This window comes from Eubalaena glacialis, chromosome 2 (genome assembly GCF_028564815.1).
Source record: "Eubalaena glacialis isolate mEubGla1 chromosome 2, mEubGla1.1.hap2.+ XY, whole genome shotgun sequence".
Lineage (NCBI taxonomy): Eukaryota > Metazoa > Chordata > Mammalia > Artiodactyla > Balaenidae > Eubalaena > Eubalaena glacialis.
This window is the reverse complement of record NC_083717.1, coordinates 50,500,941-50,528,183: the sequence shown is the minus strand read 5'-3', so window position 1 is coordinate 50,528,183 and position 27,243 is coordinate 50,500,941. Positions and strand designations below refer to the sequence as shown.

The following is a 27,243-nucleotide window of genomic DNA, read 5'->3' as shown; positions in this document are numbered from 1 at the left end:
ACCTCTCCGGCCCCGCACTCCCCGCCCACCCCCACCCCCCACCCCAGCCCCTCCTCCCCTCCCCTGCTAGCTCCTCCGCCAAGCCCGGACCGGCGCCGGGGGCATTGTTTTTGGAGTCTGGCGGGAGGGGAGGGCGCGTGCAGGGTGGCCGGCGCAGTGCGGGTGGGGGCGAGAGCGTGTGGGCGCGCGCGCGTGTGCCCGCGCGGGCAGGGGGCGGGGGCGGTGCTTCGCAGCTTCGCATCCCACACCCGGGCTCCGCTCCGCACTGCCCTGAGATCCCAAGCTCCGGCTCTTGGTGCGCGCCGGCCTGGGCCGGGCCCTCCGCGCGCCGCGGCTGCGGCTGTGGCCGCTCCAGTGTGCGCGCGGGCGAGTGTGCGCGCGGGCGAGTGTGCGCGGCCCCGAGAGCGCGCGCGCGCGAGCCCCCAGTGTGTGGCAGCGGCGGCGGCAGCGGCGCGGCGAGGCTGAGGCTCTTGTTTACCAGCATTAACTCTGCTGAGCGGAAAAAAAAAAAAAAAAAAAAAGGAAAAAAACCCGAGGAGGAGCGAGCGCACCAGGCGAACTCGAGAGGCGACCGAGGGACAGGGACGCCGCCAGCGAGCCTGCCCCCGGCGCGCCCGTGCCCGGAGCTTGCAGACCCTCGGCCCCGCTCCCCGGGCCCTCCACGCCCCTCCCGCGCGAGGGGAGCTCCACGGCGCGCCGCGCGCCTCGGCTTTGACCTTCAGCGAGCCGGAGCCCCCGCGCGGAGCCGGCGGCGGCGGCGGCGGCGGCGGCGGCGGCGGCGGGCGGGGGCCGGCGCGGAGCGGGCGGCGGCGGCGCTGAGCCCGGGCGGCGCGGCGGGAGTGCTGAGCGCGGCGCGGTCGGCCCGCCGCTTTGTGTGTGTCCTGGATTTGGGAAGGAGCTCGCGGCGGCGGCGGCGGCGGAGCTGAGGGAGGAGGCGGCGGCGAGCGGAGCCCGGAGGAGGAGGAGGAGGGGGAGCCGCTCATTCATTTTTACTCCGTATTTCTGCCCCCGGTCGGCCTCGCCCGCGACCCGGACTTCGGGGCAATCTTGCGAACTGCGTCGCGCCCTCCCGCCCCGGAGGCTCGGGCGTCGGACAGCCTCCTCTTCTGTCTGGGGTCGGGTTTGTCCTTCCTCGCCGAGACGGATTTGGGCTTTGCCCCTTTTCTTTGCAGTTTTTCCTCCCTCCTGTCTCTTTGGGTTTGAAAATGGAGGCCGACGACGCCGACAGCCCGCCCCGGCGCGCATCGGGTTCCCGACTTCGCCGAGTCCTCGGCCGCGGCTACCGGCGCTGAGGGGCCGCCCAGCGCCGCCGCCCGCCCCGTCCGCGCAGCCCCGCGGACCCCTGGCCGGCGCCGCCTTTGGAATATTGTTGCCTTCGCCCTTGTTTTTGGAGGGGGGGGGCGAAGACTGAGTTTGAGACTTTTTCTTTTCCTCCCCACCCCCCTTTTTTTTTGAGAAAGGGGAATTTCGTCCCAAATAAAAGGAATGAAGTCTGGCTCCGGAGGAGGGTCCCCGACCTCGCTGTGGGGGCTCCTATTTTTCTCCGCCGCGCTCTCGCTCTGGCCGACGAGTGGAGAAAGTGAGTATGTGCCCGCCGCCCGCGGCCACTGCGGGAACTTTTCCTCTGAGGGGCTGCGCCCTGTTTGCGAAACACGAGTTGCCACCGTCGCAGCTGTCGGGCTCCCGGTCTCGGGAGCCGCGGGGCGGGGCGCCGAGGGGCTCGGCCGGAAGGCCGGAGGGGCCCCGGGGCCCAGGCTCGTTAGTTTGGAGCCCCGCGGGCCCCAGCTCAGCGCATCCCCACGCGGGAAGGGCCTCGGTGGCTTTCTCTTTCGCTGTCCCGAGAGCCCTGCCCCGGGGGTCGGCTGTCTCCGCAGCGCTCACTCCCGGGCGGCCCGCGGGCTCCAGCGGGGAAGTTCGCGCCCGGCTTCCCGCACCTCGCGCCCCTCCCGGCGCGCGGGGCCGCGCACCGCGCAGGCGGCGGTGACAGCTCGCGCGGCCACCTCGCGGCTGGGGCAGACTCGGTGCCCGGTGGCGGGAGCGGGCAGCCTACTGGCCTTGGGGGTGCAAGGTGCCCTGGAGGAGGTGCCTGGCGGAGAGGCTTCGCAGCCCCAGGATAGGTTTCCAAACATTCCAGCGCGGCCTTCTGTCGCCCAACGCGCTTTGTCCCTTGGGCTCTTTGGGTTCCTGTCCTTTCCTGTCGCTTTCGCCGGACCCGCGGCGGGTCGCCAGTCCCCGGCTTCCCGGGGCTGCTCAGTGCTGCTCGGGGGTGCGGGGAGCGTTCCCGCCTAGGCCCCCCACCCCTCCATGCAGCCCCTGGAAAAGTGCGAGGTCGGGGGCCCTGCGTCAGTTGGGCTCTTCCGGGGAGCGCGTCCGGACCCCCAGTTCAGAGAGTGCTGGGAGCTTCTCCCGGATTCTACCGGTGGGTGGACGCTCTCCTCCTCCTGGCGGGGCTAGGGGTGGTAGGGCAGCATCCCGAGTGTGCGGGAGTGGGTGTGTGGTCGGAGCCGACTTGCATTTCCATACACGTGCTCTCAACGCGGGGCTGTAGCTGCAGCCACACGGCCGCTCCGGGACACCCAGACGCCGGGCCCTGGCGAGAGGTGTCGTGCGTCGTCGTTTAAGGGGCGTCAGGATCTGCGGCGGCGGGGGTGCGGAGGAGTGTGTTTTGTTTTGCGAGCGCGCAACCTTGGGCTGGGTTTCGTGGCCAGAGTTTTGTTGCACTCCCTCCCCCGCTGCCCCGCACTTCCTTTGTACATAGTTAATAAGCAATATCGCTCCACACGCTGTCGCCTGCAATCTGATAGCTTTTGTTTTGGTAGTGTCGGGTAGGGGTAGGGAAGTGCGGGGAGGGAGGGAGAACTTAGGGCCCCGCGGGGTGTGGAGGGAGGAAAGGAGGGAGTCCTGTTCTTCTCAAAACATTAAAATGAGGCTTACTGGTACATTCGCGATGGCAGGGTAACTTGAACGCGATTAAAGTTTAAACGCAGTCACAGAACTGGGGCTAGGAAAGACGAGGGCGTGTTGGTGAGTAATGCTTGCCGAGGGTATGCAGGTGGTGCCAATTAACTTTGAAAAATCACGACGGAGCCTCGAAGAGTGAGGGGGGGGAATGGGGAGGCAGCGGGGGCTGTCTGTCCCCATCATAGGGGCAATTCGGAAAGGCTGTTCCTGTAAACAAACCCTTCTTAAACGTTTTGTAAGAAATGAGTCCATGACGGTGTAAGAGCAGATTTTTATAGAATTAGCGTGTTTACTTCATGGAGTAAGACTCTGATTGAGTCCGGACCTTCTACAAGTCTGAACTCTCCTGTTCTTTGTTTTCTAAACTTTCCGCTCTCTGGATTGGGCGAAGGGCTTTCGGCTCCCTTCTAAGGCTCACAGATGGTGTTTGGGGGGACAGAGGAGGGTTTCTAGCCTTTAACAGCTAAATATATTTTAGGAGACAGAGGAGAGTTAATCCATTTTACTACAGTATGTTGTTGAACTGTGTCGTGTCTCTGGTTTTATTGTTTAATGTTAGTAAGTTCTGAAATTCACAACAGCAGGAATGGCCTTGCTTCTCCCATGCAGGACTCCGGCATTTTAAAATAGGATATCAGGTTTGGAGTTCTTCGTGAAAAATATTCTTTGTGAAAGGTGGTTTTTTCCCCTGAGAAAACAGTCAGGAGGGGTAGGGGCATTTTAACGTACTTTTGTAGTCCTAGATGCCAAAGCTTTGCTCAAGGATCCCTTGAAAATGGTTGGTTTCTGAAAACTTGATGAATGGCCAGAAAGCACCCCAGTTCTCATTATGGTTTGTTGAAGTTCTAACTCACTACCTGCCCCTCCCTACAGCTTGGAAGTTTTCAGGGGTAAATGATATGCTCAGTGTCAGGGTGTGTTCAGTTCTTAGTCCAAAAGGTGCTGGAACGCTTACTTCTGATAGAAATAAACAACTGAGTCCTATCAGAGACCAACATTCTTTTGACTGTCTAGTATAGTATAATAGAGACTGGGGTGCTGTTGATTAATATTGTGTTGGCCTGTTTAGGGATTAGTGTTTTCTCTCAGAGTGTGATAGCAGTAGGGATGATTTTTTAAATCTTTAACTTAGGAAATCTAGACGTTTCGAAGCAGATGAAGTCATACAGACTTTTGTATCAATGTACTGTGAACAGTGCATTTGAAGAAGGGAGGTTTGGGAGTTAGGAGTGATAGCCAAATAATATGATGCTTTTTTTATATAAAAAAAAGTCAGTGTGCACTTTAAATGTATTGTGGCCATCTCATTAAAAAGATCCGGTCATCTTTCTGCCCCAGGCACAGTCATATCTTATTGTCAGGGAAATGTAGGTATGTGAAAGGTTGGTGTTAAAAGAAGTTGCTGTTTTATTACCAGGAGAAGAATCCAGAATAAGAAGTTTGGAAAGAACCTAAATAGCAAATTATAGTTTAGCCTCTCTAGAGGGAAATAGCAAGTAAACGGTACTTTTGCGGAGGGGTGGGGCGTGGGTTTGAAGTTTAAAAGGTTATATGTTTGATTTGTCAGAAGGATTAGAAAAGTCCAACGTTAAGAAATATGCTAAGGTTGACTGGAAGAACATTAAAAACATGCTAAGTGAAAGAAGTCAGTCACAAAAGACCACGTATTGTATGATTCCATTTATATGAAGTCCAGAATAAGCAAATCCATAGAGACAGAAAGTAGATTAGTGGTTGCATAGGGCTGGGGGAGGAGGGGGTGGGGAGTGGCTGCTAATGGATGCAGGGTTTCTTTTTGGGGTGATGAAAATATTCTAAAATTAGATTGTGGCGATGGTTGCACAACTTTCTGAAAATACTAAAAACCATTGAATTGTACACTTTAAATTAGTGATTTTTATGGTATGTGAATTATATCCCAAATGTAATATGGGATTTTTAAAAAAAAAATACGCTAAGGTTGAAAAGAATGTGTTGTGTTCCTTTGAACATAGAATCTAGATTAAAATTATTAAGTAAATTTGTCCAGCAGGTTGATGTCTCTCTTTTTTTTATTTACGGAGTTTTTCAGATCCATGAACTACAGACTGATCGCTGAAGCTCTAACAACAGAGATTCAATGCCATAGGAGAAAAGGACAGACAGGAAAAAAGAATCTTGGTTAGACATAGCTCACATTAAGGATTAAGGGGTTGGGTTAAAAAAACGCAAGTGCTAGTAGTGAAAGTCCGATTTGTGACAGTAAAATCCTTAACTGAATCTGAAACGATGTTGGTCTTTCCAAGATGAGAGTTTAGGAGCCGAGTCTGGATGGCATTTTCTATTCCAGTTTTCTTACATATGTTTTCGAACAAGAAAGAATGTAATGTTTAAGATGATAAAGAATTTCCACTGTCTTTTTTTTTGATATCCCATATTAACCACCCTGGTAGTAAAAACTGAGGAAGAATTGTTCATTTTAATGCAGTGGGCTTTCTTTTTCTTCTTTGTTGCTTGTTTTATTTCTTAAATAGCTCCAGAATCTGAGCAGGAAAGAGAATCTTTTTAGGATACAGCAGCTTTTTCAGGTATACAGTGATTATTTTTTTTTTAATTAAAATTTCTTATTGAACAAAAGATTAAAAAACATAGCAAATGCATTTTTGTTTTCAAACTGTTCTGTCTTTATCCAGATTTACCTTGGCCTTTGAATAGGAAAAGACCTAAAGAATAATTGTTGTTTATATTTGTTTTTGGTCTTCCTCTGAGGCTCAGTTTAACTAATAAAAATGTTTCCTGTTCTTATTGTTGCAAGATCAGGGCAGTAATGAATATCAACTGTATTGTTTTCACTTGTTGCCTTAGAGTTTTGCCAAGGAGAGCCCTCCAGGGACAGTAGCTTCCTTTTAAATCTGGTTTCATTTGTTTTGTAAGAATGAGCTGTAAGAAGCAAGTGAATCCAGCCAGCACTTATTGAGCACCTGCTGTATGGAAGCTGGATCCTTTGTTAAGTGATGCCCCAGCCTGCACAGAAAGAGAACTTCACTTTTGTCCTTGGGGCATTTTGTATAATCGTGCATGAAACAAAGTTTCTTGAAAATTCAGATCTTTTTCAGACTCAGCACAGGGTACACAGTTCTCAAGTAACATTTTAAAGGCCCTTTAAAAACATTTCTGTAGACTTAAGACAGGAAGCAAATCAGTGTTGTTGATCTTCTGAAGGCCTGTGCGGCACCGTTTGCCTTATTAATACCTTCCCTCTTACTGCATTGTCGCTGGCAGGCTGTGACATCCATGAGACAGTCACCCATCTCGATAAGCTGCGCTGCCTTCTTTATAACATTGGTTATGACAATTGTGATTAAAAATGGACAGTTACCATTTGCCAAAACTTTAGTAGGAGTTACAGGTGTGTACATGAATGTTTCACAGCACGTTTTGAGTTGTAAGGAAGATGGGACTTACTTGGTTTAAATTTTTTGGATTTACACATTGCTTAGTTAGCTTTCTGGAAATCTTTAGAGAACTTTCATAATTGTAAGGCCTTATTTAATTTAAAATACTTTGCTGATTTTAAAAGTGTGAGGGGATAAGAAAGAGATTGAGGAGGCAATTAAATCTTGAAATGTTTTTTAATTGTAAAATGTCCAAGCCATGTTTCTCTCTGGGTTGTGATTTTTTTCGATTTGTTTTCAAAACTCACTTAAAAATCAACCCTAGTTCATAGAAGAGGTATTTGTGCCCACAGGCCAACTTGCTTTGAACTGCTGTTCTTAGCCAACTTATGACAGGTGCTATCTGAGTCCAAGAGATGCATGCCTCTCAATTGTACTAAATATATAATAGTTGCGCACGTGCTTGGGATATAGTTTCTTGATTTCTCTGTCTGAGATGTTCCAAAGGAAAATTCTGAACACTTTAAAGACAACAAGTTGAATTATGAATGAAGCACTCTGACCTCTCCTTGAAAATGGTGTTTGGCATCCGATTATCAAGAGGAACTTTTCCAGTTATTTGTAAAGAAATGATTTGGCTTAAACTAAGGTGGCGGGGGGGTGGGGTGGGGGGGTGGGTGGAGTGGGGAACAACAGTCCCAATGTTTTTGCACATTGAGACTTGTTGACATTTGGGGAGGATTTTCAGTATTTGGAAAGATTAAAACTTTGAAATAAGTTCCACCCTTATACCAACCCCCAAGGATCTGGAAAGAACTGATTTCTTCTGAGGAAGGGGCATACATTTGGTGTAAAATGGTTGGTAAACAGAAGATCTTTAAAAACAAGTTAGGTTGTTATCTCAATAGATGCAAATTCCCTGGGCATGGTGAAGTTCGTTTCTTTTGATAAATTGTTTTGGTTATATTCGACTCAAAATATTAACAGTGTCTTTGATTTTGAGACTTTTGAAGTTTGAAGACTAAATTGTTTTCTATTTTTTTTTCTATTTTTAAATCATCAGTTTTACTCATGATGTAAAATCCCAAATAATACGTTTAGAAGATTTCTCTACGTTTTCCATTTCTGCCAGCTTCACTTAGGGCTTATGAAATTGATTAATTTCAAAATCTGAAGGAAATATTGATATTTCTTTACTTGAATTAAATGGTTTTTTCTCTTTCCTCTTTTCCTCAATAAATACATGTTGAGTACTTATTGGACTCAATTCTTTAAGTTTAAAAATTTGTTCTGATATCATAAACTGTCCTACATGTGATTTTAAATATATGAGTCAAAACATAGAAATTACTTGCTATGTTTGTTTAAAACACTAAAGAAACAAACTAGTAAACAAGGCTTTCATTTTTCTCTTTTTTCTGCCCTGGACTAGAAGAATTTTTAAACTTATAGGTTGCTATTCAGATTTTACTGGAACACAACAGAAAGTTTCTTTTATGATGAGGGATGAATGCCTATGATTGCAATAACTTTTACGGTGTATTGTTGCTACTATTTATGATGGGGAAAGGTAGGTAGGGATGCAGGGACTGCCTTTATTCTCATATTGGTCCTCTGCTTGGTTAGTGCTGGTGATGGCTACTTGGTCAGTTGCTGGGGATGTGTCCATGGAGCTGAGTGTCCCACGTATGATTGCTGATGGTTTCTTATTTGAAATAGATTGGAGGCTAGCCACAGGGAAAATGTGCATGCATAAGACAGGTACCACCAAATGCTGCAGAGATAGCTATACCTGCTTTAAATTGTTCACATTGTGATAGTCTGGAAGTCTTAAAAAAATTTTTTTTTTAATTTAAGCATTTATATTTTAAAGACTTGAGAAAGTATTCTATTCCTAGTCCAGAAAGTTCTTGGGGGAGGGAGGTTTGAAAGTTTATTTTTTATATCACTCCTTAGCCTCTCAGTCCCCTTAACAAGACAAGCATCTACTTTAGTAATAGTTATATAGTAAAAAATACCACTTGTTCAGAATTGTGTGTGTGTATTTCCATCCATTCATCCGAGTTCTGACAGTTTCAAGTACATTATTGTTGCTGTTTTGTATACTTTTGTATGGCTACTTTTTTTTTTTAAACCCATCACTAGCTTTCTTTAAACTGGCTTTGGAATTATTTGTCAGGTTGGTAATTCAGGTGTATGCATACTGCTTTCTAAATTACTCTTGACGTGAGAGAACAAATATATGTTGCCAGTCTTAGAGCATAAATGTTTTATAGAGCAGAACTTTAAAATTTTCCTTAGATATTTTGGATGCCTACTTTCAGCTTATCCTCTCACATAAAATACAGTCAGTGGTTTGTCTCTATAAAATTGATTATTGGAAATACATGTTAGACTAAGTACATGAGACAGTACCAATTTGAGTTAGGCAAATTTTAGTTAATAACACTTCAAGGGAGAAAAGTCTGATGATGATTAGGGAGAGATGAGTTTATAACAGTTTTTCCGAAATTGAAAGTATCCTAGTGACCTTTAATAACCTCCTGGAGAAAAGTAGTAAGCATAGAAAGAAAAAGCATAGAAAGAAAGCCCAGGTGAGAGGTCCATGAGCTACCTTCCTCTATCAGCTGGCAATTGTTTTCTTAAGTCATCAGCTATTAATTATATTTAGGTTGCAAAATCCTCAGCAGTTGTGCTCAGATTATCAGTGTCATCCTGTGTTTATTCTCCCCACCTAATTTTCTGGGGTCTCATAGTAGTGGGTTAATACCTACCAATAGCTCACAGACTCCGAATTTGAAAGAGAAGCACAGATTGTCATGAAAACAAACGAACAAAGAGACCAGCGACAGAGGAAGATCTGCTGTTCAGCTTCCTTAGTTCTGTTGTCTGATTTCTGTGGATAATGAGTTCATGGCACATGTGAGGTCACAACATGGTATAGTTTAATCACAGGAAATTCTTTTGTATTGCTGCTTTACTTTGTCGAGCGATATATTTGGGATTTTCTGTCTAACATTACCTCAGTAAGAATTTCAACAACAAATGTTGGATCAGGATGGAATTCCTAGTTAAATTTCAGTTCATCAGTCCTTTTCTGGGGAGACTCGTTCATTGAATGTTTCCTTTCTACCTGACTGAGTCACTTGAAATTGTTCAGATTTGTGCATTTCTGGCTCCACCCTGGTCCAGTCCAGACCTGCATGGACTCTTAGAGGAGATGCTTGGTTGGCCTCTGGGCCGGGCACTCTGACTCCTGCGCCCTCCCTCTGCTTTGATGGACTTGCCAGCCCCAGATACTCAGCATGTGCCTTTTGTGGTGCCGCATCGTGGTCCAGGAATCAAGTCCAAGGGCCCCCATCTCGGGCTGTAATCCGTCCTACTGAGACTTTGCTGTAGGGATCCCGTGTGAATTCCCAGCACTCTCCAGCAATGGGCTCTAGCTGTGCGGTAAGTAAGCCCATTCCTGTCTCCATGGTTTTGCTCCTGCTGTGTTCATGGCTTGGCATGTTTTTCCTCTTTACTGCTCCCTGTCCCCCTCCCCCCTCCATACTGAATAGTGGAAAGTGCTACTCTAGAGCACAGCAAGGTCACCTGGTTCTAGTTTCTCCTTCGCTGCCAATTAGTTCCCAGGCCCTGAACAAGTTAACTTTTCTGAGTCTCAACGGAAATGTAGAGACTTGAAATAATTGGGGGAGAGTTTTCTCCTTTTCTCATTAAACAACAAAATAAAGTCATCTTCTAATATATTTAGAAAATTAAGGTCAGGAAAATTGGGGGGCGGGAGAGGAACTTTTTGTCATTTAAAAAAATCTCTAGGTTTCAGATCTGTGAAATAGGGACAATACTGTAACTGTCTAAAGATGGGACACTAAGTCAGTTAATTCCTGTCCCTCGAATACCTTCCTGTGGTTATAGTACATCTGAGATGCCATCCTTTAATTTCTAACTCAGATTCCTTCTCCTTCCTGAAGCTTTTCTTGATTACCCTCATTTCTATAGACCTGACTTCCCCCTTATTCCTTTTGATGTCATACCCCCTGCTGTGCCGGTTAACAGTGATTTATTTTGTCTGGTACCTGAGCTGTTGTCATTTTATGAGGCTGTAGAGAGCAGTGCAGCCAAAGGGCTTGGGTTTGAATCTCAGCTGCTCAATAGCTAAGGTCTCAAGAAAATTGTTTAATCTTCCTGTGTCTCAGTTCCCTCATCTGTAATAGAATAATTTTTTAAAATTAATTAATTAATTTTTGGCTGCATTGGGTCTTCGTTGCTGCGCGCGGGCTTCTCACTGTGGTGGCGTCTCTTGTGGCGGAGCACGGTCTTTAGGCACGTGGGCTCAGTAGTTATGGCTCGCTGGCTTCAGTAGCTGTGGCTCGCATGCTCTAGAGCACAGGCTCAGTAGTTGTGTCACACGGGCCCAGTGCTCCGCGGCATGTGAGATCCTCCCGGACCAGAGATTGAACCTGTATCCCCTGCACTGGCAGGCGGATTCTCAACCACTGCGCCACCAGGGAAGCCCTGTAATATTATAATTTTAATAGAACCTATTCCAGACATTTATTCATAAAAACGAAGTGAACTGATAATATGTCAAGTGCTTAGAACAGAGGCTGGCATGTACTAAGCCCTCAGACTTTAGCTTGCTACTGCTCATGACATGACATCCTTGAACAGAGATGTTATTTGGGTAGTGCCAGAAATATAGGACGCACTTGACATTTGACTGCCATTGTCAGAGCCTGGGACATAGTAGGTGCTCAATAAATGTTCTGTAATAAAGCTTTATTTTGCTAAGGTGCTTATTAACAGGATTGCAATTTGCTTGTTAAACACAGTTGTGTGATTTTACCTTTTTTCAGTAAACAGTGGCCAGTGCCTGCAGTGCAGCATCCATTTCAGAGATCTGTTTATTATGCTTTCTCTCTTAATTCTTTCATTTGTCAATTTCTGCTGGTGCCCAAGAAGTGTCCAGTGTGCACTTTGCCCACCTCACTAATGCATAGGCGCCATCTAGTGGCCAGAAAGGAAATTTAGCCTCTTGGGTCCTGAATTAACAGTGCCCTATGGATGAAGATAGCAATTACCCCACTGCCCTTCTTAGATTTTGCTGTTTGGCTTGGTTCCTGGGAATCCGGTTTGCAGGAAAATGTGGAGACTGCAGGCTTCTGTAGGAACCGTTGGGATATGGTTTTGAATTAAGATTGTTCTACTGCATCAGTGAGCTAGCATGAGAGAATTAGGGTCTTCCTAAGTGATGTCAGCAACTTTGGCAAAGTTGTTATATCTAGTGTGCCTTTTACAATTTGGGATTTAAGATGTTTTTACAGGACTTTAGAAAATGACAACTTCTAAAATATTTCTTTTGAGGTTAGAGATTTAAAAAACCTATTGATTCATTTTTAAAAATAAGCAAGATTTACTTACCATTGTTCTACTTAAAATATGTGGTAAAACTTTAATATTATTCTTAAATGTGTGCCCTTGGGCAGTTTTTATGTGGTTCAGGTGTTTACCAGCCAGAAATCCTAATAGAGAATAGTAACAAACACTGTTATTGCTGGCGTTGGGTCTCACATTGGTTGTATTTTGTTAGATATTTTTCTATATTTGGCTTCATACTTTTTGGGTATTTTCAGAATCCACTTTCTCACTTCCTTAGTTGAGGCTACACTAAGTTAGTGTATAGGTGGCTCTTCAGTTTTACATTTCGAAAGTTTTAGACTGGTTTCTCCGTGATTGCTTTTTATTATTCTTAATTTGGAAGTCATTGGTTTGGCTGTCTGATAGAGGACTGCAACTTGCCATCATCTAAGACATTTTGAACAGCAGCTCCAGCTGTTTCTGAAACAGGCTGTACCCATTCAAGTCTCTCTGCCTTGGCAGGTGGGAGCCTCTCTGCTTGGAACAACTATATTACCAATTTGCTCTCTGGCAAACTCTTTTCAGAATTAGCTACAGTTCCCCCTCTCTGGTGGCCTTGATCCTGCATGCTGGATGGTCTCACGGCTCTCTCCTTATACCCCTATTAGTGCATCACCCCCAAATTGTTTTATCCCACTGGTCGGGGAATGGAATGGTACCTTGGTCATCCTTGAATTCCCAGGAAGCGGCCCAGTGCCTGGCACATAGGAAGACCTCAAGAAACAGAACACTTCTTAAAGGGACAAACTCCGTCCCTCTCCCCACCCCCCCATTCACTTTGAAGCACTCTTTACAACACTGTTTACAACAAATTTATTTTCATCTTGTCATGATCACTCTGCCAGCTGAAACATTTTATCAGGCCAGTTACTACTACATAGAACTTGAAAGCAATCTTTAAAATCATTGTTCCATCAGGCTTTTTGTACACTGAGGTTAATAAAAATCTTAGAACCCCTGGAAAGGTCACTTGTGATTCTAGCCCTGTGTCAAGGCTGCCTCATCCCTCTGGAGGGAAGCCTTGTTCCAGAAGTTCCCTATAGATAGGGTTTAATGAATCACTCATCAGCACCAATTGTGTCGGTGGCAGGCTTCAAACTACGTGGAGCTGGGTGCGTGATTGGAGGCAAGCAGTTGGGCTGGGCTCTGCTGTGTGGTGTGCCTGGCTTGGCCTGATGCAGGGGAGCAGGGGGGAGCCTCAGGGGGTCCGGTGGGCACTGCCTCCTCTGCAGCTGCTGACCACTCACACTCTTCCCTCTGAATGACAGGGACCCCCTAGGCTGTTTCTTACGGCTTTTCCAGTCCTCAGATCCTGAGACAATGTAGAGAGAGATGGAGTTCTTAGGAAGGTCTGGTTGGAAGCAGCAGAATCACTGTGAGCAGACGTTTGCTTCTGTTTCTTGCATTGTTTTCTTGTTGAGGCCAGTAGACTTTTGCATTGGATCCTGGCAGGGACAGTAGCTAATCTTAAAGACCTCTGTCACTGAAGTGCTCCCTCTCCTTTAGGGCTCTGGACAAGGCCTTTGACGGCCTCATTGTAGGGCCATTGAAGGTGAAGCCTGCTCCCTGCACACCTTCCCTCCCCCGGAAGTTTACTTGTCTAGGATGGTGTGACGAGGGCTCCTGAACATAATTAACACCTAAGAGATTATCGTTAAAAGCTTCATATCCCTGAGGAGACTTGTAAGATGGGATATTTCTTATAGAATGTAAACATAATCACTTGAACCTGGCACATTAATTTCAAGCATAGACTGTAAAAGGGTCTTGTAAAATCGCCATGCGAATGTTGAACAGGGTGGATGTGAACTCACCAGGACAAGCCAGCACAGTGCCTGCCTTTCATCTGTCCTTGTCGTGGGGCTGCCTATGCACAGCACTGCCTGCCTTTGAAGCCTCCATCCCCGCACTTACCCCTCTACCTCCCTTTCTCAGATGTAGGCAGGTATTGGAGCAGGAGCTCCAGGCCTCAGTGTCCCCATCTGTAGTTTGGGATGATGTGCGATTAGCAATAATGTATCTCAGGTGCTCAGCAGAACCAGCTTGTAGAAAGCATCCAACAGATGCATGTTTTTGTCTGTCTTTTCTCCACATGCTGTGGTGGCCCTGCCGGCCTCTCCCCAGGACTCCAGGTCCCGGCCTTCCCCCCATGCTAACCACTGGAGGATTGACCTCCTTTCCTATATCTACGGTGAAGTTTTGAACTCGTGAAGTGTGTGGGCTGCAGGGGTGGGGACGTCGAGCTGCTGAAGAGCACGAGAGGCTGTAGGGAGACGTCTGACTTCAGTGCTCCTTGAATGTATTGACTCTCAGGGTCCCAGGGGCAAGGCTCCTGGTGGGGCAGGGCCTGTGGAGGTGGGGCGGGCAGGAGAGCCAAGCGCTGTGGGAGGGGACTCAGCCTTTTGAGCGTCAGGGTGTTCCCTGGGAGAGAGTGTGCAAGGGAGACCTCTCTGGCCTCTTGATGGGGTCCCTGACATGAACCAGTGAAGGTGTAGGTGAGGGAGGCCCAGGAGGAGGCGGCTCACACAGCAGAGCCCTTCAGAAACAGCTGCCCTGGACTTTAGAAATGCACACACACATAACGCTTCATCTTTGTTGGGGGCATCAGGGGTGCCTGGTAAGGGTGAGGACCAGGCTGAAACTGGGGGAGCCAACACGGCCTCCAGACTTACTCCTCTCCTCTAAAAATAAAAGTGAAACCTCTTCAGGTGAGCTTGTGCGTTCATTGCCGGACGCTGCTTTCCAGCTTTCCAAGGGAACCCAGTCGAGCGATGACCCTGGTTCCCCTCCGAGCTAGGTCGTGGGCCTGGCTGGCCGTGGCCTTGGCCTGCTGCGATTGGGGTGGGCAGGGCCTGGCCCCCTGCAGTGCTGGCAGACCTCTCAGGGCTGTTTCCAGGCCTCACCGCACCACCCGGAGCAGTGAGGAATGATTTGTTTGAAAGGGGATGCCAGCTCTGTGTCCAGGTCTGGGCTTTGCTACTGGTGCTTTTTAACGCGTATTGATTTATGCTTTTAACTCGACCGGGCACGTTGTAGTTCTCCTGAGAAGCAGTTGCTGGTCCTTAGCTGGGGGTTGGTGCTGGAAGATTCCTGCTGCCTGTTCTGCAGCTGTTTTCACTGGACAAATAACCTTAAAAACACGCCAGTTTCAGAGGCTTCCTGAAGGGCCTGGGGACTCCGGTGCTACTTTCCTGCTATCAGCATAGTGAATTCTGAATTTTAAATTCCTTTTCACCTGTTGGAGCAAGCAGAGCCTAAGCGTCTCAGAGTGTCCGTTTTCCTCAGTTGGAAAGCAGGCCTTCTGCTGTGCCAGAGGCTGCTTTTCTCCCCGGTCATGTTTGATGGTCCAGATTCCCTTTAGAGATTTGAGTTAGAGCCTGGAGCCTCTCAAAATGAGAAGTCTACTGATGGGATGTTCCTGGGACACCTTGTTTTCCTTCTCTGCCCCAGTTTTCTCATCTGTAAAATGGGAGTTGATAATGGCACCCATTTCAGAGGACAAGACTAAGTATTTCATGAGCAAATACACACACATTCCTTTGAATGTATGACATTCCTGTCATCTGCACTAGGGGTTAGCTCTTCTTATTTTTGCTAAGGATGGAGGAGATACACATTAAAAGTTGTTTATTTCCTTAAAAAATAATCGGTACCCTCCTGGATTCCGATGTTGCGCTTTTAGCATCATTTGCCGATGTTGCGCTTTTAGCATCATTTGCCTTCTCTGACCTTTACATTAAGACTTGAGCTTCATTTTACTTAGAGGAGTTTCACGAGTGCTCGGTCCAGCCTTATCTTTGGGGATAGAAGACACTTCCCTCCCTTCTGTTCCTCTCTCTTCCTGTTGTCCCTTCTGCCTCCGGGGAAGGGTGTGAAACATTCTCCTCCTGGAGAGGCAGTTATTTGAATCCCGAGAAAGCCCAGGTGTCAGCACTACAGGACAGAAATGAGTCATTCCCACAGTAGTGTGAAGCGTGTACAGCCCTGCACTGTCTTCCTTCCTCAGGAATAGCTCAGGTAATTAGGGGTCAGGCGGCCTTCTGGGGAAGAAGCAGATCTGCATGAGAAATGAGGGTGGGAGTCATAGCCCCTGCCCAAATTTAGGACACAGGATCTGAAACACATGAATCTACTTATCCGGAAAAACTAATTAAAATATTTTAAATTGAGAGTGTGGAAAAATTGAGAACCCGTGGCCCTTGTAGGTCAAGGGCTGTTTGCAGGAATGGGAGTCCCAGAGCCTGGGTCCCCGGCTGCCAGAGAAGGTCTCAGCGAGGGGGTGGGAAGCCAGCTACAGAAATGGTGCCTGGTTAGTAAATGCTTTGCTGGAGAGCTTCCCCTAGGACAGAGAGAAGGAATTGCCCTCTTGCTCTGCTTTCTTGGGTTGAACGGGGTCTCTGCTTACCAGAATGGGGATCCAGGTTTAGTCCTGCTTCAAGAGCTTGTTAGGTGGGCTTGGGTGGTCTCACTAGGGGGCCATCACCTTTGGTGGTGTTTCTAAGAGAAATGTGTCTTGAATCCAAACCACTTACTCAACCAACTTGATGAAACAACCCACAGTAAGAGATGGTGCTTTTCTTAGGGGGAGGAGTTAACTCCTTTGGTTTAAAACTTATTCCTTGAGGCCAATAAGCATATGAAAAGATGCTCCACATCACTAGTCATTAGGGAAATGCAAATCAAAATGACAATGAGATACCAGTTCACACCCATGAGGATGGCAATTATAAAAAAATTGAAAACAACAACTGTTGGCAAGGATGTGAAGATATCGTAGCCCTTGTGCATTGCTGGTGGGAAAGTAAATTGTGCAGTCGCTGTGGAAAAGTATGGTGGTCCCTTGAAAAATTAAACGTAGAATTGCAGTCTGATCCAGCAGTCCTATGTTAGTATATAGCCAAAAGAATCGACAGCAGGGAGTCAGAGATATTTGCACACCCATGTTCATAGCGGCAAATAATTGTTTGCAGTAGCCAAAAGGTGGAAGCAACCCAAGTGTCCATCAATGGATGAATGGTTAAACAAAATGTGGCCCATACAAGCAATGAAATATTATGCTGCCTTAAAAAGGAAAGAGGGTCTGACACATGCTACAACAGGGATGAACCTTGAAGACATCATGTTAAGTGAAATAAGCCAGACACAAATAAACAAATACCATATGATCCCACTTATATGAGGTACCTAGAGCTGTCACATTTATAGTGACAGAAAGTAGAATGGTGGGTACCAGGGGCTGTGGGAGGGGAGGATGGGGAGTTAGTGTCTGATGGGTTTGGAGGTTCAGTTCTGCAAGATGGAAAGTGTTCTGTGGATGGATGGTGGCGATGGTTGTGCAACAGTGTGAATGTATTTAATGACACTGAACTGTGCACTTAAATATGGTTAAAGTGGTACATTTTATGTTGTGTTTATTTTACCACAATTTCAAAAAATCTTATTTCTTGATTGGTTCAACTATGAGTATATGCCATGTGGGAGAGTGGGGGAGACAAACTGAAGAAGGCCAACCCCTGCCTGTGGTGGCCACGGTGGAGAAGCAAGCCAAGGGTGTCACAGGTGCCATGGGAGCACAGCGGAGGGTGTGTGAGGTCAAGGGAGGCCTCACCAACAAATGTAGATTTGAGCTGAGTCACCAGGGATGGGTTCGTTTTCCATAATGAGAGAGTATCGCAGATCATGTTTTCCTTTCAGGGGAAGCAAGTCAGGAGTCAGACTCTCATGCCATCTACTCACAAATGAAATTTATTACTAATCAGCCATGTGACATGTAATTGCTTTTTCATTTTCTTATTTTTCCAGAAGAGAGATTTGTTTAGATATTTGGTTTCCTCACTGATTAGACTGGAAGTTTTTCATTTGCTTTGACAGCTCAATTTCTTCCTGCACACTGTCTCCCCCACGGCATAGGGAGCCCAGAAGGAAAGGGCTTGACCTCTGCAAGCAAGAATGGGAGCATCACCGAAGTAGAAAAGAGCCAGTGCCTTCCTGTACAGAAGAGAAAATGGAGGCCCCAAGGGGTGTGTTACTTGAGGGCACAGGGCATGTGTTGCATGTCCAAGGCCAGGCCCGCCTGCCCACCATTCCAGCAGATGCTCTCTGGGCCTGGTTCTTTGTCCTAAGTTGTCACCCTCTAGTTTAACCAGGAGTCAGGGCTCAGGCCTGGACCTGCTGGATTCCAACAAGACGGGGAGGTAGGCAAGCCTGTTTGGCTGTGAAAGGACTTTTCTCCACCCTGCTCAGTTGAGCAGTCTCTAGGTGTGGGCCCTGTGGGAGGAATCTCACTGCTGGCAGCTCAGCCGGGTTTGGAAGTTGGACTGGTATTTTCCCTGCATCTTGGAAGCAAGCCCAAGGGACCACTCTTGTCTTCCCCTGGGCAGGAGGTATTGTCACGTGACAAGAGGGTGGTGTACCCCTTTCCCAAGTTGGTGATGTGCTCTTATGGAGCTGGAGGGATGTCTGCATCGGCTCAGGCTTTTATGACAAATGACCATAGACTGAGGGGTTAAACAACAGACATTTATTTCCCACTGTTCTGGAGGCTGGAAGTCCAAGATCAAGGTGCTGGCAGATCGGGTGTCTGATGAGGGCCTACTTCCTGGTTTGCAGATGGCCATCTTCATGGGGTATCTTCACGTGGTGGAGAGAGAGGGAGGGAGAGAGAGCATGCTCTGGTCTCTTAAGGACACTCATCCCACCAAGGGGCCCCACCCTCATGACCTCATTAAACCTAATGACCCTCAAGGCCCCACATCCTAATACCATCCCCCTGGGGGTTAGGGCTTCAGCATATGAATTTTGGGGGGACACAAACATGCATTCCATAACGATGGAATAATATATATGTTACATTATATTATTATAATACATATAATATATATATATTTGTTCTTGGCCAGTTTTGAGAGTTGGTTACAGGTTAGGTTTGAAAAACTAAGTGAAATTCAGTACCTAAAAGTATATACTTTCAAGATGGCACTAAGCACATTTGCTTTCTGATGCTTTGGCCAAATGCCTAAAACATATAGTTTGTCTTCTGGGCACCTGAATGCTTCTCTTAAAGTGAATGCTTCTTGAGAGGAACACAGTTATTGGGAAATCTCCCATGACCCCATTTCTGCCATTTTTGGACAAAGAAGTTGCTGCCTTTAAACTCTGCAGTAGCTCCTGGGGGGAATTGTACTCCAGGACAGCTTAACTTTGAGTTTTTGAAAGCTCCGTTCCTTGGTGAGCACTCATCTTTCAAATGCATGGAATGCAGTACGGAGGCACTCATCTTAACTTCCTCAGGGTCTATTTTGTAAACCTGACTCCAGCATGGTGGGGAGTGGTTGATGCGGGCTGTGCTGAGGACAGTCCTGCCTCTGGCCCACTTGGGAGTCTGAGTGGTACATCCAGAAGGCTGGATGACTGGGGAGGTGACTGTTAATTGTTTATAAGCATGAACTGTTTACAAGTCATACTTGCTATTTTCAATCTGACCTTGCTATTATGTTGTTTTGTTTCTGTTCACAGCTGAGTTTTAAGCTGGGTAGGATTTAAGGATGAGTCACTCCCATGACGGTAAAATCAGTATCGATCAAGCCTTCCCATTACCTTCCCGTTAATCCTGTGAGCAGTTTAGAGACGGATGGGACCGTCTTAAGACTTCTGCTAGGAGGATCCCTGCGTGCGGGTTGCTGCCTGCAGTTTGGGCTTCCGTAGGACTCGGTTAGCCCCTTTAATTTGCTGATCTGAAACCTGCAAGGGACGTTTATCATGCTTCTTGGATCCTCCCGCTGCCTGAAAATTGGGTGTATTTAAGTGAAGGGGATAGAAGCCCATGTGAGGTTTTCTCCCCCGCCCCGAACGCCACCCTGACCACCTGTTTGAATGTTCAGTGAGTGTGTGCCAGTTATTTGTGGGGAATTTATGATCCTTTTCTTGCTGCCCTGGGCTCCTAATTGAAGGCCAATTTGCCACCTTTTTCTTGTCTTGATCAGAAAGTTGCCCTGAGGGTCATGTGTGCGTAGCAGCTGTGGATTCTTATGGATGAAAGGACAGAGAAAGGTCGAGGGTTAGATGTATGGGCAGAGTGGTGGGAGCAGGACGGCAGCGGGACCACAGGGACCAGCCTTTTCTCGGCCCTGGGAATTCAGGCCCCGACTCCCACGAGGGCAGTGGCCAAAGAGCTCACACCCACCTTCCTTCTGTCCTCTCAGCAACCCTGCCAGATAGGTGTGGAAGCCGAAGGCTGCCTGCACTGGGCCGTGCAGCTGGCTCGGTGTCCCAGCTTCGAGTCCTGAGCGTGGTCCCAGAGGCCGACCAAGCTGCATGGGGCCTGGAGGGTGATCTGGCTCCTGGAGGGGCAGTGGGTCCTGTTCACTCATTTCGTCTTTCTCTCTGATGCCAGGCCCACCCCGGGCGCCTGTGAGAGCAGGGGCTGAGGGCGCCACTTGGATGTGGCTACAGTGAGCAGCAGAGTGGAAGGGTTTGGTGATGCTTTTACTGCAGAGCCAAGGAGGCGAACAGGTCGATCAAGGGCCTAAGGGATGTTGAGCTGAGCTTGATAGAGAGAATCTGGTTTTGTAGGAGTTGAAGAGAGACAAATTGGAGTGTCTGGGTGTTCAGGGACCTGCCAGTGGTAGGAAGGTGTCAACAGATGCAGCTCCAGCCTTAAAAAGAGCTTACTGTGTGGCTGAGAAGATCCGGCCTGCACAGCTGCTGGGAGAGGCCTGGGCACCGCAATGAATGAGAACAGGGTGAGCAGAGTGGGAAAGGGCGGTGGAAATTGAGGGGGAGATCCTGAGGCCCCCTGGAAGAGGTGCTTGGAGGACCAGGATTTCACTAGGCATGGGGTGAGCTGAGGTTAGGACCTTAACAGCGTGCGGTGGGGCTTGAAGAAAAGGCTGGAGAGGAGGGTTTGTGGAGGTGGTAGCGGAGGATGAGGCTGGAGGCAGATTGGGAATGGTTTTGGGGGTCCTCAGAGGCCAGGCTGAGGGATGTGGTTGAGTCTCGAGGGCAAAAGCAGTTCATTAAAGACTGGTTCTCTTATTCGTGTAAGTTAAAGAAACACACTGGCGGCCACTGGTCTTTGTGAAATAACCCAGACCTTTTTTGGGGAGATGGAGGAGACCAGTCCCTCCTGTATGCGAGCATGCCATCGCATTGTACATTCCGGGTGTATTTGCCTATATTTGATTATGACAGGTTTATTGTGATGCCAGACAAAGGCCTCCCAAATTATCACATCTGATAGGAATAAGTAGAAATGACTTCATTTCCATTCTTTTTTCCTTTGCTTCCCACCCCAGATCAACATTTTTTTAAACATGTCATCGCATACAACCTGCTAGTGGAGGTGGTATGTCTGATCCCTGTAGGAAATAATTGGGACTATTTTCCAGGCCCTGGTAGCTTTCTGGTGTTTGGACTGTGAGGGCTTTGGAATGGAAAGGCATTTCTGATTGAGTTGTCATTACTTTTGGAAGGAGGATGGTGGTGAGCTCTTTGCCCTCGATCAGCATGATAAACTCCTATGCAGACGTTTGTTGGGTGTCTTTGCAGAGAGCGAGCCCTGCACTGTTGCTCGAGCTCCATTTGAAACAGGTGAGGGAGCGATGTGCCCCTCAAATCTGTATGTCTGAAAGCGTTCGCGCAGTTTTGTTCTGTGGGCCTTTGAATTTTACTCAGATTTAGTAGTATCTATCAGGTAGAGTCTTTCCCGAAAACAAAAGTGAGCGTCATTATCCATCAATTGTAGGGTGTTTTGAGATGTGAAATATTTAGGGTCCTGAGTCTATTGCAGGTTCCACATTGGGAGGGAACAAGGAGGCTGAAGCATGGGGTCGGCTCTGTCTGTGCCCATCAGGACCTTTCACCCCCTTCTCTTGAGCAACATCTTAAACAAAACCCCATTTGTAGACAGTAAGTCCCCACTGAACCTTTAATTATGGGGGCAAGGTATATGTGATGGTAGGGGCATGAAGCCAGAGGTTAGGGGCTTACTCACTGGTTAATTTCCCTGGCCTTTCTCTCTCAAGTCTGGCTCTTTTAAGATTCAGAAAATAATGCAAAATGCCTAAGATTTCTGAAATTCCTGGCCCTGGAGACTTGAAGACATGAAAGAGCCAGGGTTTTCAGGCTGGCCATTTCAGCATCAACCATTTCCCACTTCCTGATTCATAGCTTCCAGGATTTGTAATGTCTGTAGACATTTTTTTTCTCTCTCTCGTTTAAAAGCAGCCATTGAAAGAAAAAATAAATAGCAAAATCTCCATCCCAGAAGTTCTACTTCCTGTTGTTGTACTATTGAGCTCTGAAAAATAGCTTCGAAAGTTTAGGCTCTTGTTTGGGCTATTTCAAAGGAATTCTTGAGATCTTTTTGTTTGGACAGGCAGTATGAAGGTGATAAGCTAAAAGAACTTCAGTTTAATCAGCACAGAAGTGCACAGGCGAAATTTAAGTTCCTTCTTAGCTTTATGGTGTATGTGTGAATATAACCCAAGCAATAGTGAGTTCTCTAGGGCACACAGACATTTGCAACAATGCCACTTGTTTCCCTTATAATGTTAATGTTTATTTTTGAAAGACTTGTTCAGGTACAAATTACACTTTGTGAATATAAAAGAAGTGGGAATATTTATAATTCCTGCAACAAGGGAGAAAGATCCAAAGTAATCAACAAAATGAGGGAATGTCAGCCTTCACATTTTTTTTCCCACCAACGCTTTTCATTAAATAAAAGTGCGGATCAGCAAAAGTGTCTCAAGTTCAAATGCTTCCGTGCTACGAATTTTATTCCTTCTATTTGAAAGTTCTGATCTAATTTGTGATAAAAGTCAACATTTTTAGAAATAGAAGAACCTTTTCGGCTTTAAGGGATGATATCTTAGCCACTGAAGTGGTTCGCATTGTGTTAACTAATTCTGGCCCCAGAATCATTTCATCTGTGGTGAATGGTTTCCCCCCGCCACCCCCAAATCCAGGGGCCTAAAAAGTTGAAGCAGATATCTACTGATACTTGATCTGGGCTTTCATGAAGATTAATGAAAATGTTTCTGGGTAGAATTCCTAATGTCCAGTTCCCATTGTGTAGCTCAGTACCTGTTCTGTGCAGGTGCTGGGCTGTGTTTTCATCTAGGAGCATGTTGAAGTGCTGTTGCCTGCCTTCTCTGGGGTTATGGTAGCATCTGTTTGGAGGGCAGGTGGTTTTACACAATCTGGTTAATTGATATATGGTGGAACAGCCCATATTCTGGGGGACTCTTCCTAGAGGTCATAAACAGGAGACATGTCTTTCTGTTTTGTCTTTCCTCAACTGCCCATCCAGTGGGGGAATAACAGCTCTCTTATCTCTAGTTTTTGGGGGCTCTCTCAACAATAAAAATTGGGGGAAAAAATACTCAATCCCTGGGTATAACTTTTAGTTTTTAGTGATTTTTTTTTTTTTTTAAAGCACAAAGACCTTTGACTCTCCGTAGCCTTACACATCATCTTTGGAAACACTGCGTTTATAACGAAATAGGTGGTAACTGCTGGATTCTCCCACACGGGGTACAAGCTCTAAGTTACAGTTAGACACACCTGCCTCACCTCTGGCTGATGAAGAAATCTTTCCAGTTTCTGCTGATGGTGTAGAGAGAGCTCTTGGGAGCAGGGTGCTCTGAATTAGCAGACGGAGCGACTGCTTTTTAAAATTGCTGTTCATTCTGTGAAATAGTGGATGTGCAAATACCTAATAAGCACCCCCTCTGTGTCGGGCTCTGCTAATTAGTTTTGAATTTTGCGTGTTTGAGGCCAGCATGTTCTTCTCTCTGGAAATCTAGAGAGCTCCCTTTTCTCCTCATCCAGTGAACTTTCCATTGTCATTGCAATTTCTCTAAAAAATATTTGTACAACTGTGGAACCATGTTTCTCTCGTCTAGTGAACACTGTCTTGGGGGCCATAGACAAGTTTAATTGGCAGAATGAGTTGGTGGTGGTCTCTGAATGGTCAAAATGTTAATGCTATCTATAGCAAACCTGTATGTTTAAAAGTAATAATGATAAATTTTCAGCTTTTGGGGGAGAGTGGATTTTAGTCGTGCTTTAAAATAATTACTACAGAATCTAATTCCTGTATTGAGACAGCATTTGTTATCAAATCATAATTACACATGCCAAAAGGACAAAACAGTGATCATGATTTGCTTTAACCTAAAATTTTGGAAAGAGAAACTGAAGGCTCCATGAATGCAAGAATTGTGTTCACTGTTGGGTCCATGGTACTTGGCACGTGATGGGTTTTATGAAATGCAAAGAAACGGAGACCAGAGAGTTCTAAGATCACAACCAAAGCAAAACTTCCTGCCCTCTCCCACTTACTGCACTCCCGATAGAGCCCATTGCTTCTTGTAGATGAGCCCTGCAGTCGAGAGGGTTCATATAGCTGTGACAATTGATTCAACAATCACGTGTGCATATGGCAGTACAACCATTTCACATATTTGACCTGTTTAAAGATAATGTGCCACTGTGATGAACAATGAACCTTTAATTAGGGGCAAATATTCTTGCCATCTTATGCTACAATTATTACATTTATTGCTTTTTCCCAATTATAATAGTAATAAATGGTTATTAGGGGAAAATCGGAAACTATCATTGGGAAAAAAGGAAAATAAAAATCATCTGTAGTCAATCAGTGTAGAGATAAACATTGTTAATAGTTTGTTGTCATTTCCTAAGGTCTTTTATTCCCCCTCAACTTATGTGTGTACCTGTATATTTTAAAAACAAAATGGGTGTTCACTCTACACAGATTTTTATCCTCATTTACCCCGCTTAGCATCACATGGTGAATTTTTGTCTCTTGCATTATATTTTTATCATCTGGAATATGGTCTTTAGTTAAATAATTAAAATTATAATTGTATAATTGCTAAATTTAAGTATTTTACAATTTTTGCCATTAAAAATACTGTGATAAAATCATGTGTACTATTGTTCATCTGCTACTCTTATTATTTCTTTGGGTTAGACTCCTAAAAGTTGAAAGTATAGAATATTAGGACTTCTTTAAGTGTGCATACTTTTGATCCTAGATAAATACTGCCAAATTGCTTTCCAGAAAACTCCTAATTTAACCTCCCAGCAACAGTACCTATCACCCATGTTCTTCACCAGTATTGAATGCTAAATTGAGCCCTGCAGTTTTAGCATTTAAAAAATTTAATCTCACCGTTTTAGTTTATGTTTCATCTTTTTCTTTTAGTTCTTTAATGCTTCGAGGATTTATTTTGTATTTCAATAAATTGAGATACCTCTCCCGTTGATTATTCAGTTTTCTCAACATGGTGATGTTTTATTTTTATCTTCACTGGATTATCTAATATATTTTATATTATAGGATCTATTTTAAAACTATCTTTTCCTTCTGATCTGTGTGCTGTTTGTGGTAAAATCATACTATCTTACACATGGTAGCTTCATTATATATATTAATATCTTCTAGGCAGAATCTCCACTCAGTGAAATATTTTTGGAGAAGCATTCTTCCACCTGAAGTTTTGCGTGTGTGTGTGTTGTTTTGTTTTGCAAGTCATCTTCTCCACCACCCTCCTAAAAAAGAAAAAATCCATTGGATTTTGGTTGTGATTGTTAATAAATCAATTAAGGAGAAGATAACATTTCCAGATATTTGGACTTCTCCATCAAGGACATTTCATGGCTCTCTTTATTCAACTTTTATTTATCTATTAAGAAATCATAGAAAGTCATAGAGGTTTATACTTTTCCCTTTGGGTTATTCCTAGGTAATTAACACTCTTTTGTTGCTATTGTGGAAGGAATCTTTATTCCCCTTTATATCTTTTAACTGATTATTGCTTGTGTGTGAGGAAAGCTATGGAATTTTGTATATTTATCTTGTATTTACCCAATTCAGTGATTGCTCTTGTTAGTTATAGTTTCTTTCAGTTGATTCTCCTGATTTTTCTATGCAGAGAGTCGCTGATGACCAATAAGGATAACTTTGTCTCCAGTTTTTTCAGTACTTTGTTTCAGGTATGTATCATTTAGGAAGATAAATGGCTACAAATAACAGGCAATCTGCCTGATAAAGGCTTAAGCAGTCAGGGCTGCTTTTTTTCCAGTTTAAGAAGTCTAGAGGGAAGCAGTCTGTGGCCACTCCAGTGTGCTCAAAGAGGGCATGGAGGACCACAGTCCAGGCTTCTGTTTCTCCATCCATCACTGTGTCTTTGGTCCTCATGTCACAAGATGGCCCCTGTGCCTCCAAGCATCACATCTGTGTTTCAGGCAGGCAAGAAGAGGAAGGTATAAAGGCAAAGGGCAAAAGGGCAGAATGACTTGCCAGCAAGTCCTGCTTAGCCAACTGTTGCTTCCTCACATGGCCACCCCTGGCTAGAAGGTGGGAGGTGGTTAGTGGGCCTCCTGTGGGGGTGGGGTGGAGGGTGGGTCAGTCAAGCAGTGTTCGCTGGCTGCAGGGTCTTATTGCATTGACTGGTTCATCTGAATAGTATTAAATGCTGTTTATGGGGATGTTTGTCCTTTTTGGCTTATATTAATGCTAATGTTCCTGGTATTCCTCAATATGTATGATATCTTTTGGTTTAAGAGAGGTTTTCATCATATTGAAGAATTATCTGTCTAGTTTTCATGGGTGACTAATTAGGGATGGGTGTTGACTGTCATCAGATGTTGTTTTGGTATCCATTTAGATTTAGATGTTGTTGTTGTTATACCCATTAAGGTGATGTGGGAATAGATTACCTGGTAGTCATTCCTCAAATTCCTGGGATAGACTGTTTTTGGTTGTGTTGGGTGACTGTTTAGATTCCTAATTTGGTTTGCTTACATTGCATTAAAATTTTTTCATCTCTATATTTAAGTGAGATAACTCTATGGTTCTCTTTGTGTGCTGTCTTTTCCTGATTTTGCTACCAGGATTATGCTAGCTTTGTAAAATGAATTACCAGTGATTACCTTTTTACCTTCTCTGCAACAGTTGATATAGTGGCAATACAGTGTCCTTTGAAGGCTTGAAAGGGCTCACTTGTTAAACAGTTGGAGGCTGATGCTTTAAAAAATGGATTGTTCTGTGACAACTTTAAAAAATTCTTCCATGGCTATTGGTCTGTTCCAGATTTCTGGGTTTTTTTTTTAATCGATTTTGGTAGGTTAAAGATTTCCAACAAATCAATCTAATCACATTCAAAAATTACAGCTTAGTTGTCTGTAGAGTATTCTTTCTGGTGTTATTTCTTCAATATGTGTTTTCTCATTTCTATTTTTAGTTACTTTTCTCTTTTATTCTTGGTTAGACCTGCCAGTGCTTTCTTTGTTTTGGGCCTCCTTCCCTCCCCCAAAGAACCAGAATTAATTACTTCCTTCTTTAAGCTTCCTTAGTATTTTGCTTATGTTAGGATTTTGTCTCTTTACACATCTGCCTTGCTTATCAGGAGCAAGGATCAGGAGCTCCTTGAGGCCAAGCACTCTGTCTCCTTTC

The 27,243-nt window shown here is 45.5% G+C and overlaps 1 protein-coding gene across 2 annotated transcripts in view; it reads left to right on the top strand.

The window, feature by feature from the left end:
* Window positions 1-818: 818 nt before the first annotated feature.
* IGF1R (insulin like growth factor 1 receptor) overlaps window positions 819-27,243 on the top strand; it is a 305,438-nt gene continuing 279,013 nt past the window's right edge. For both annotated transcript variants that reach the window (XM_061179987.1, XM_061179986.1), the window contains exon 1: window positions 819-1,579. In XM_061179987.1, coding sequence (XP_061035970.1) covers window positions 1,486-1,579 — 94 coding nt within the window. In that variant the 5' untranslated portion in view covers window positions 819-1,485. The remainder of the gene's footprint in view (window positions 1,580-27,243) is intronic.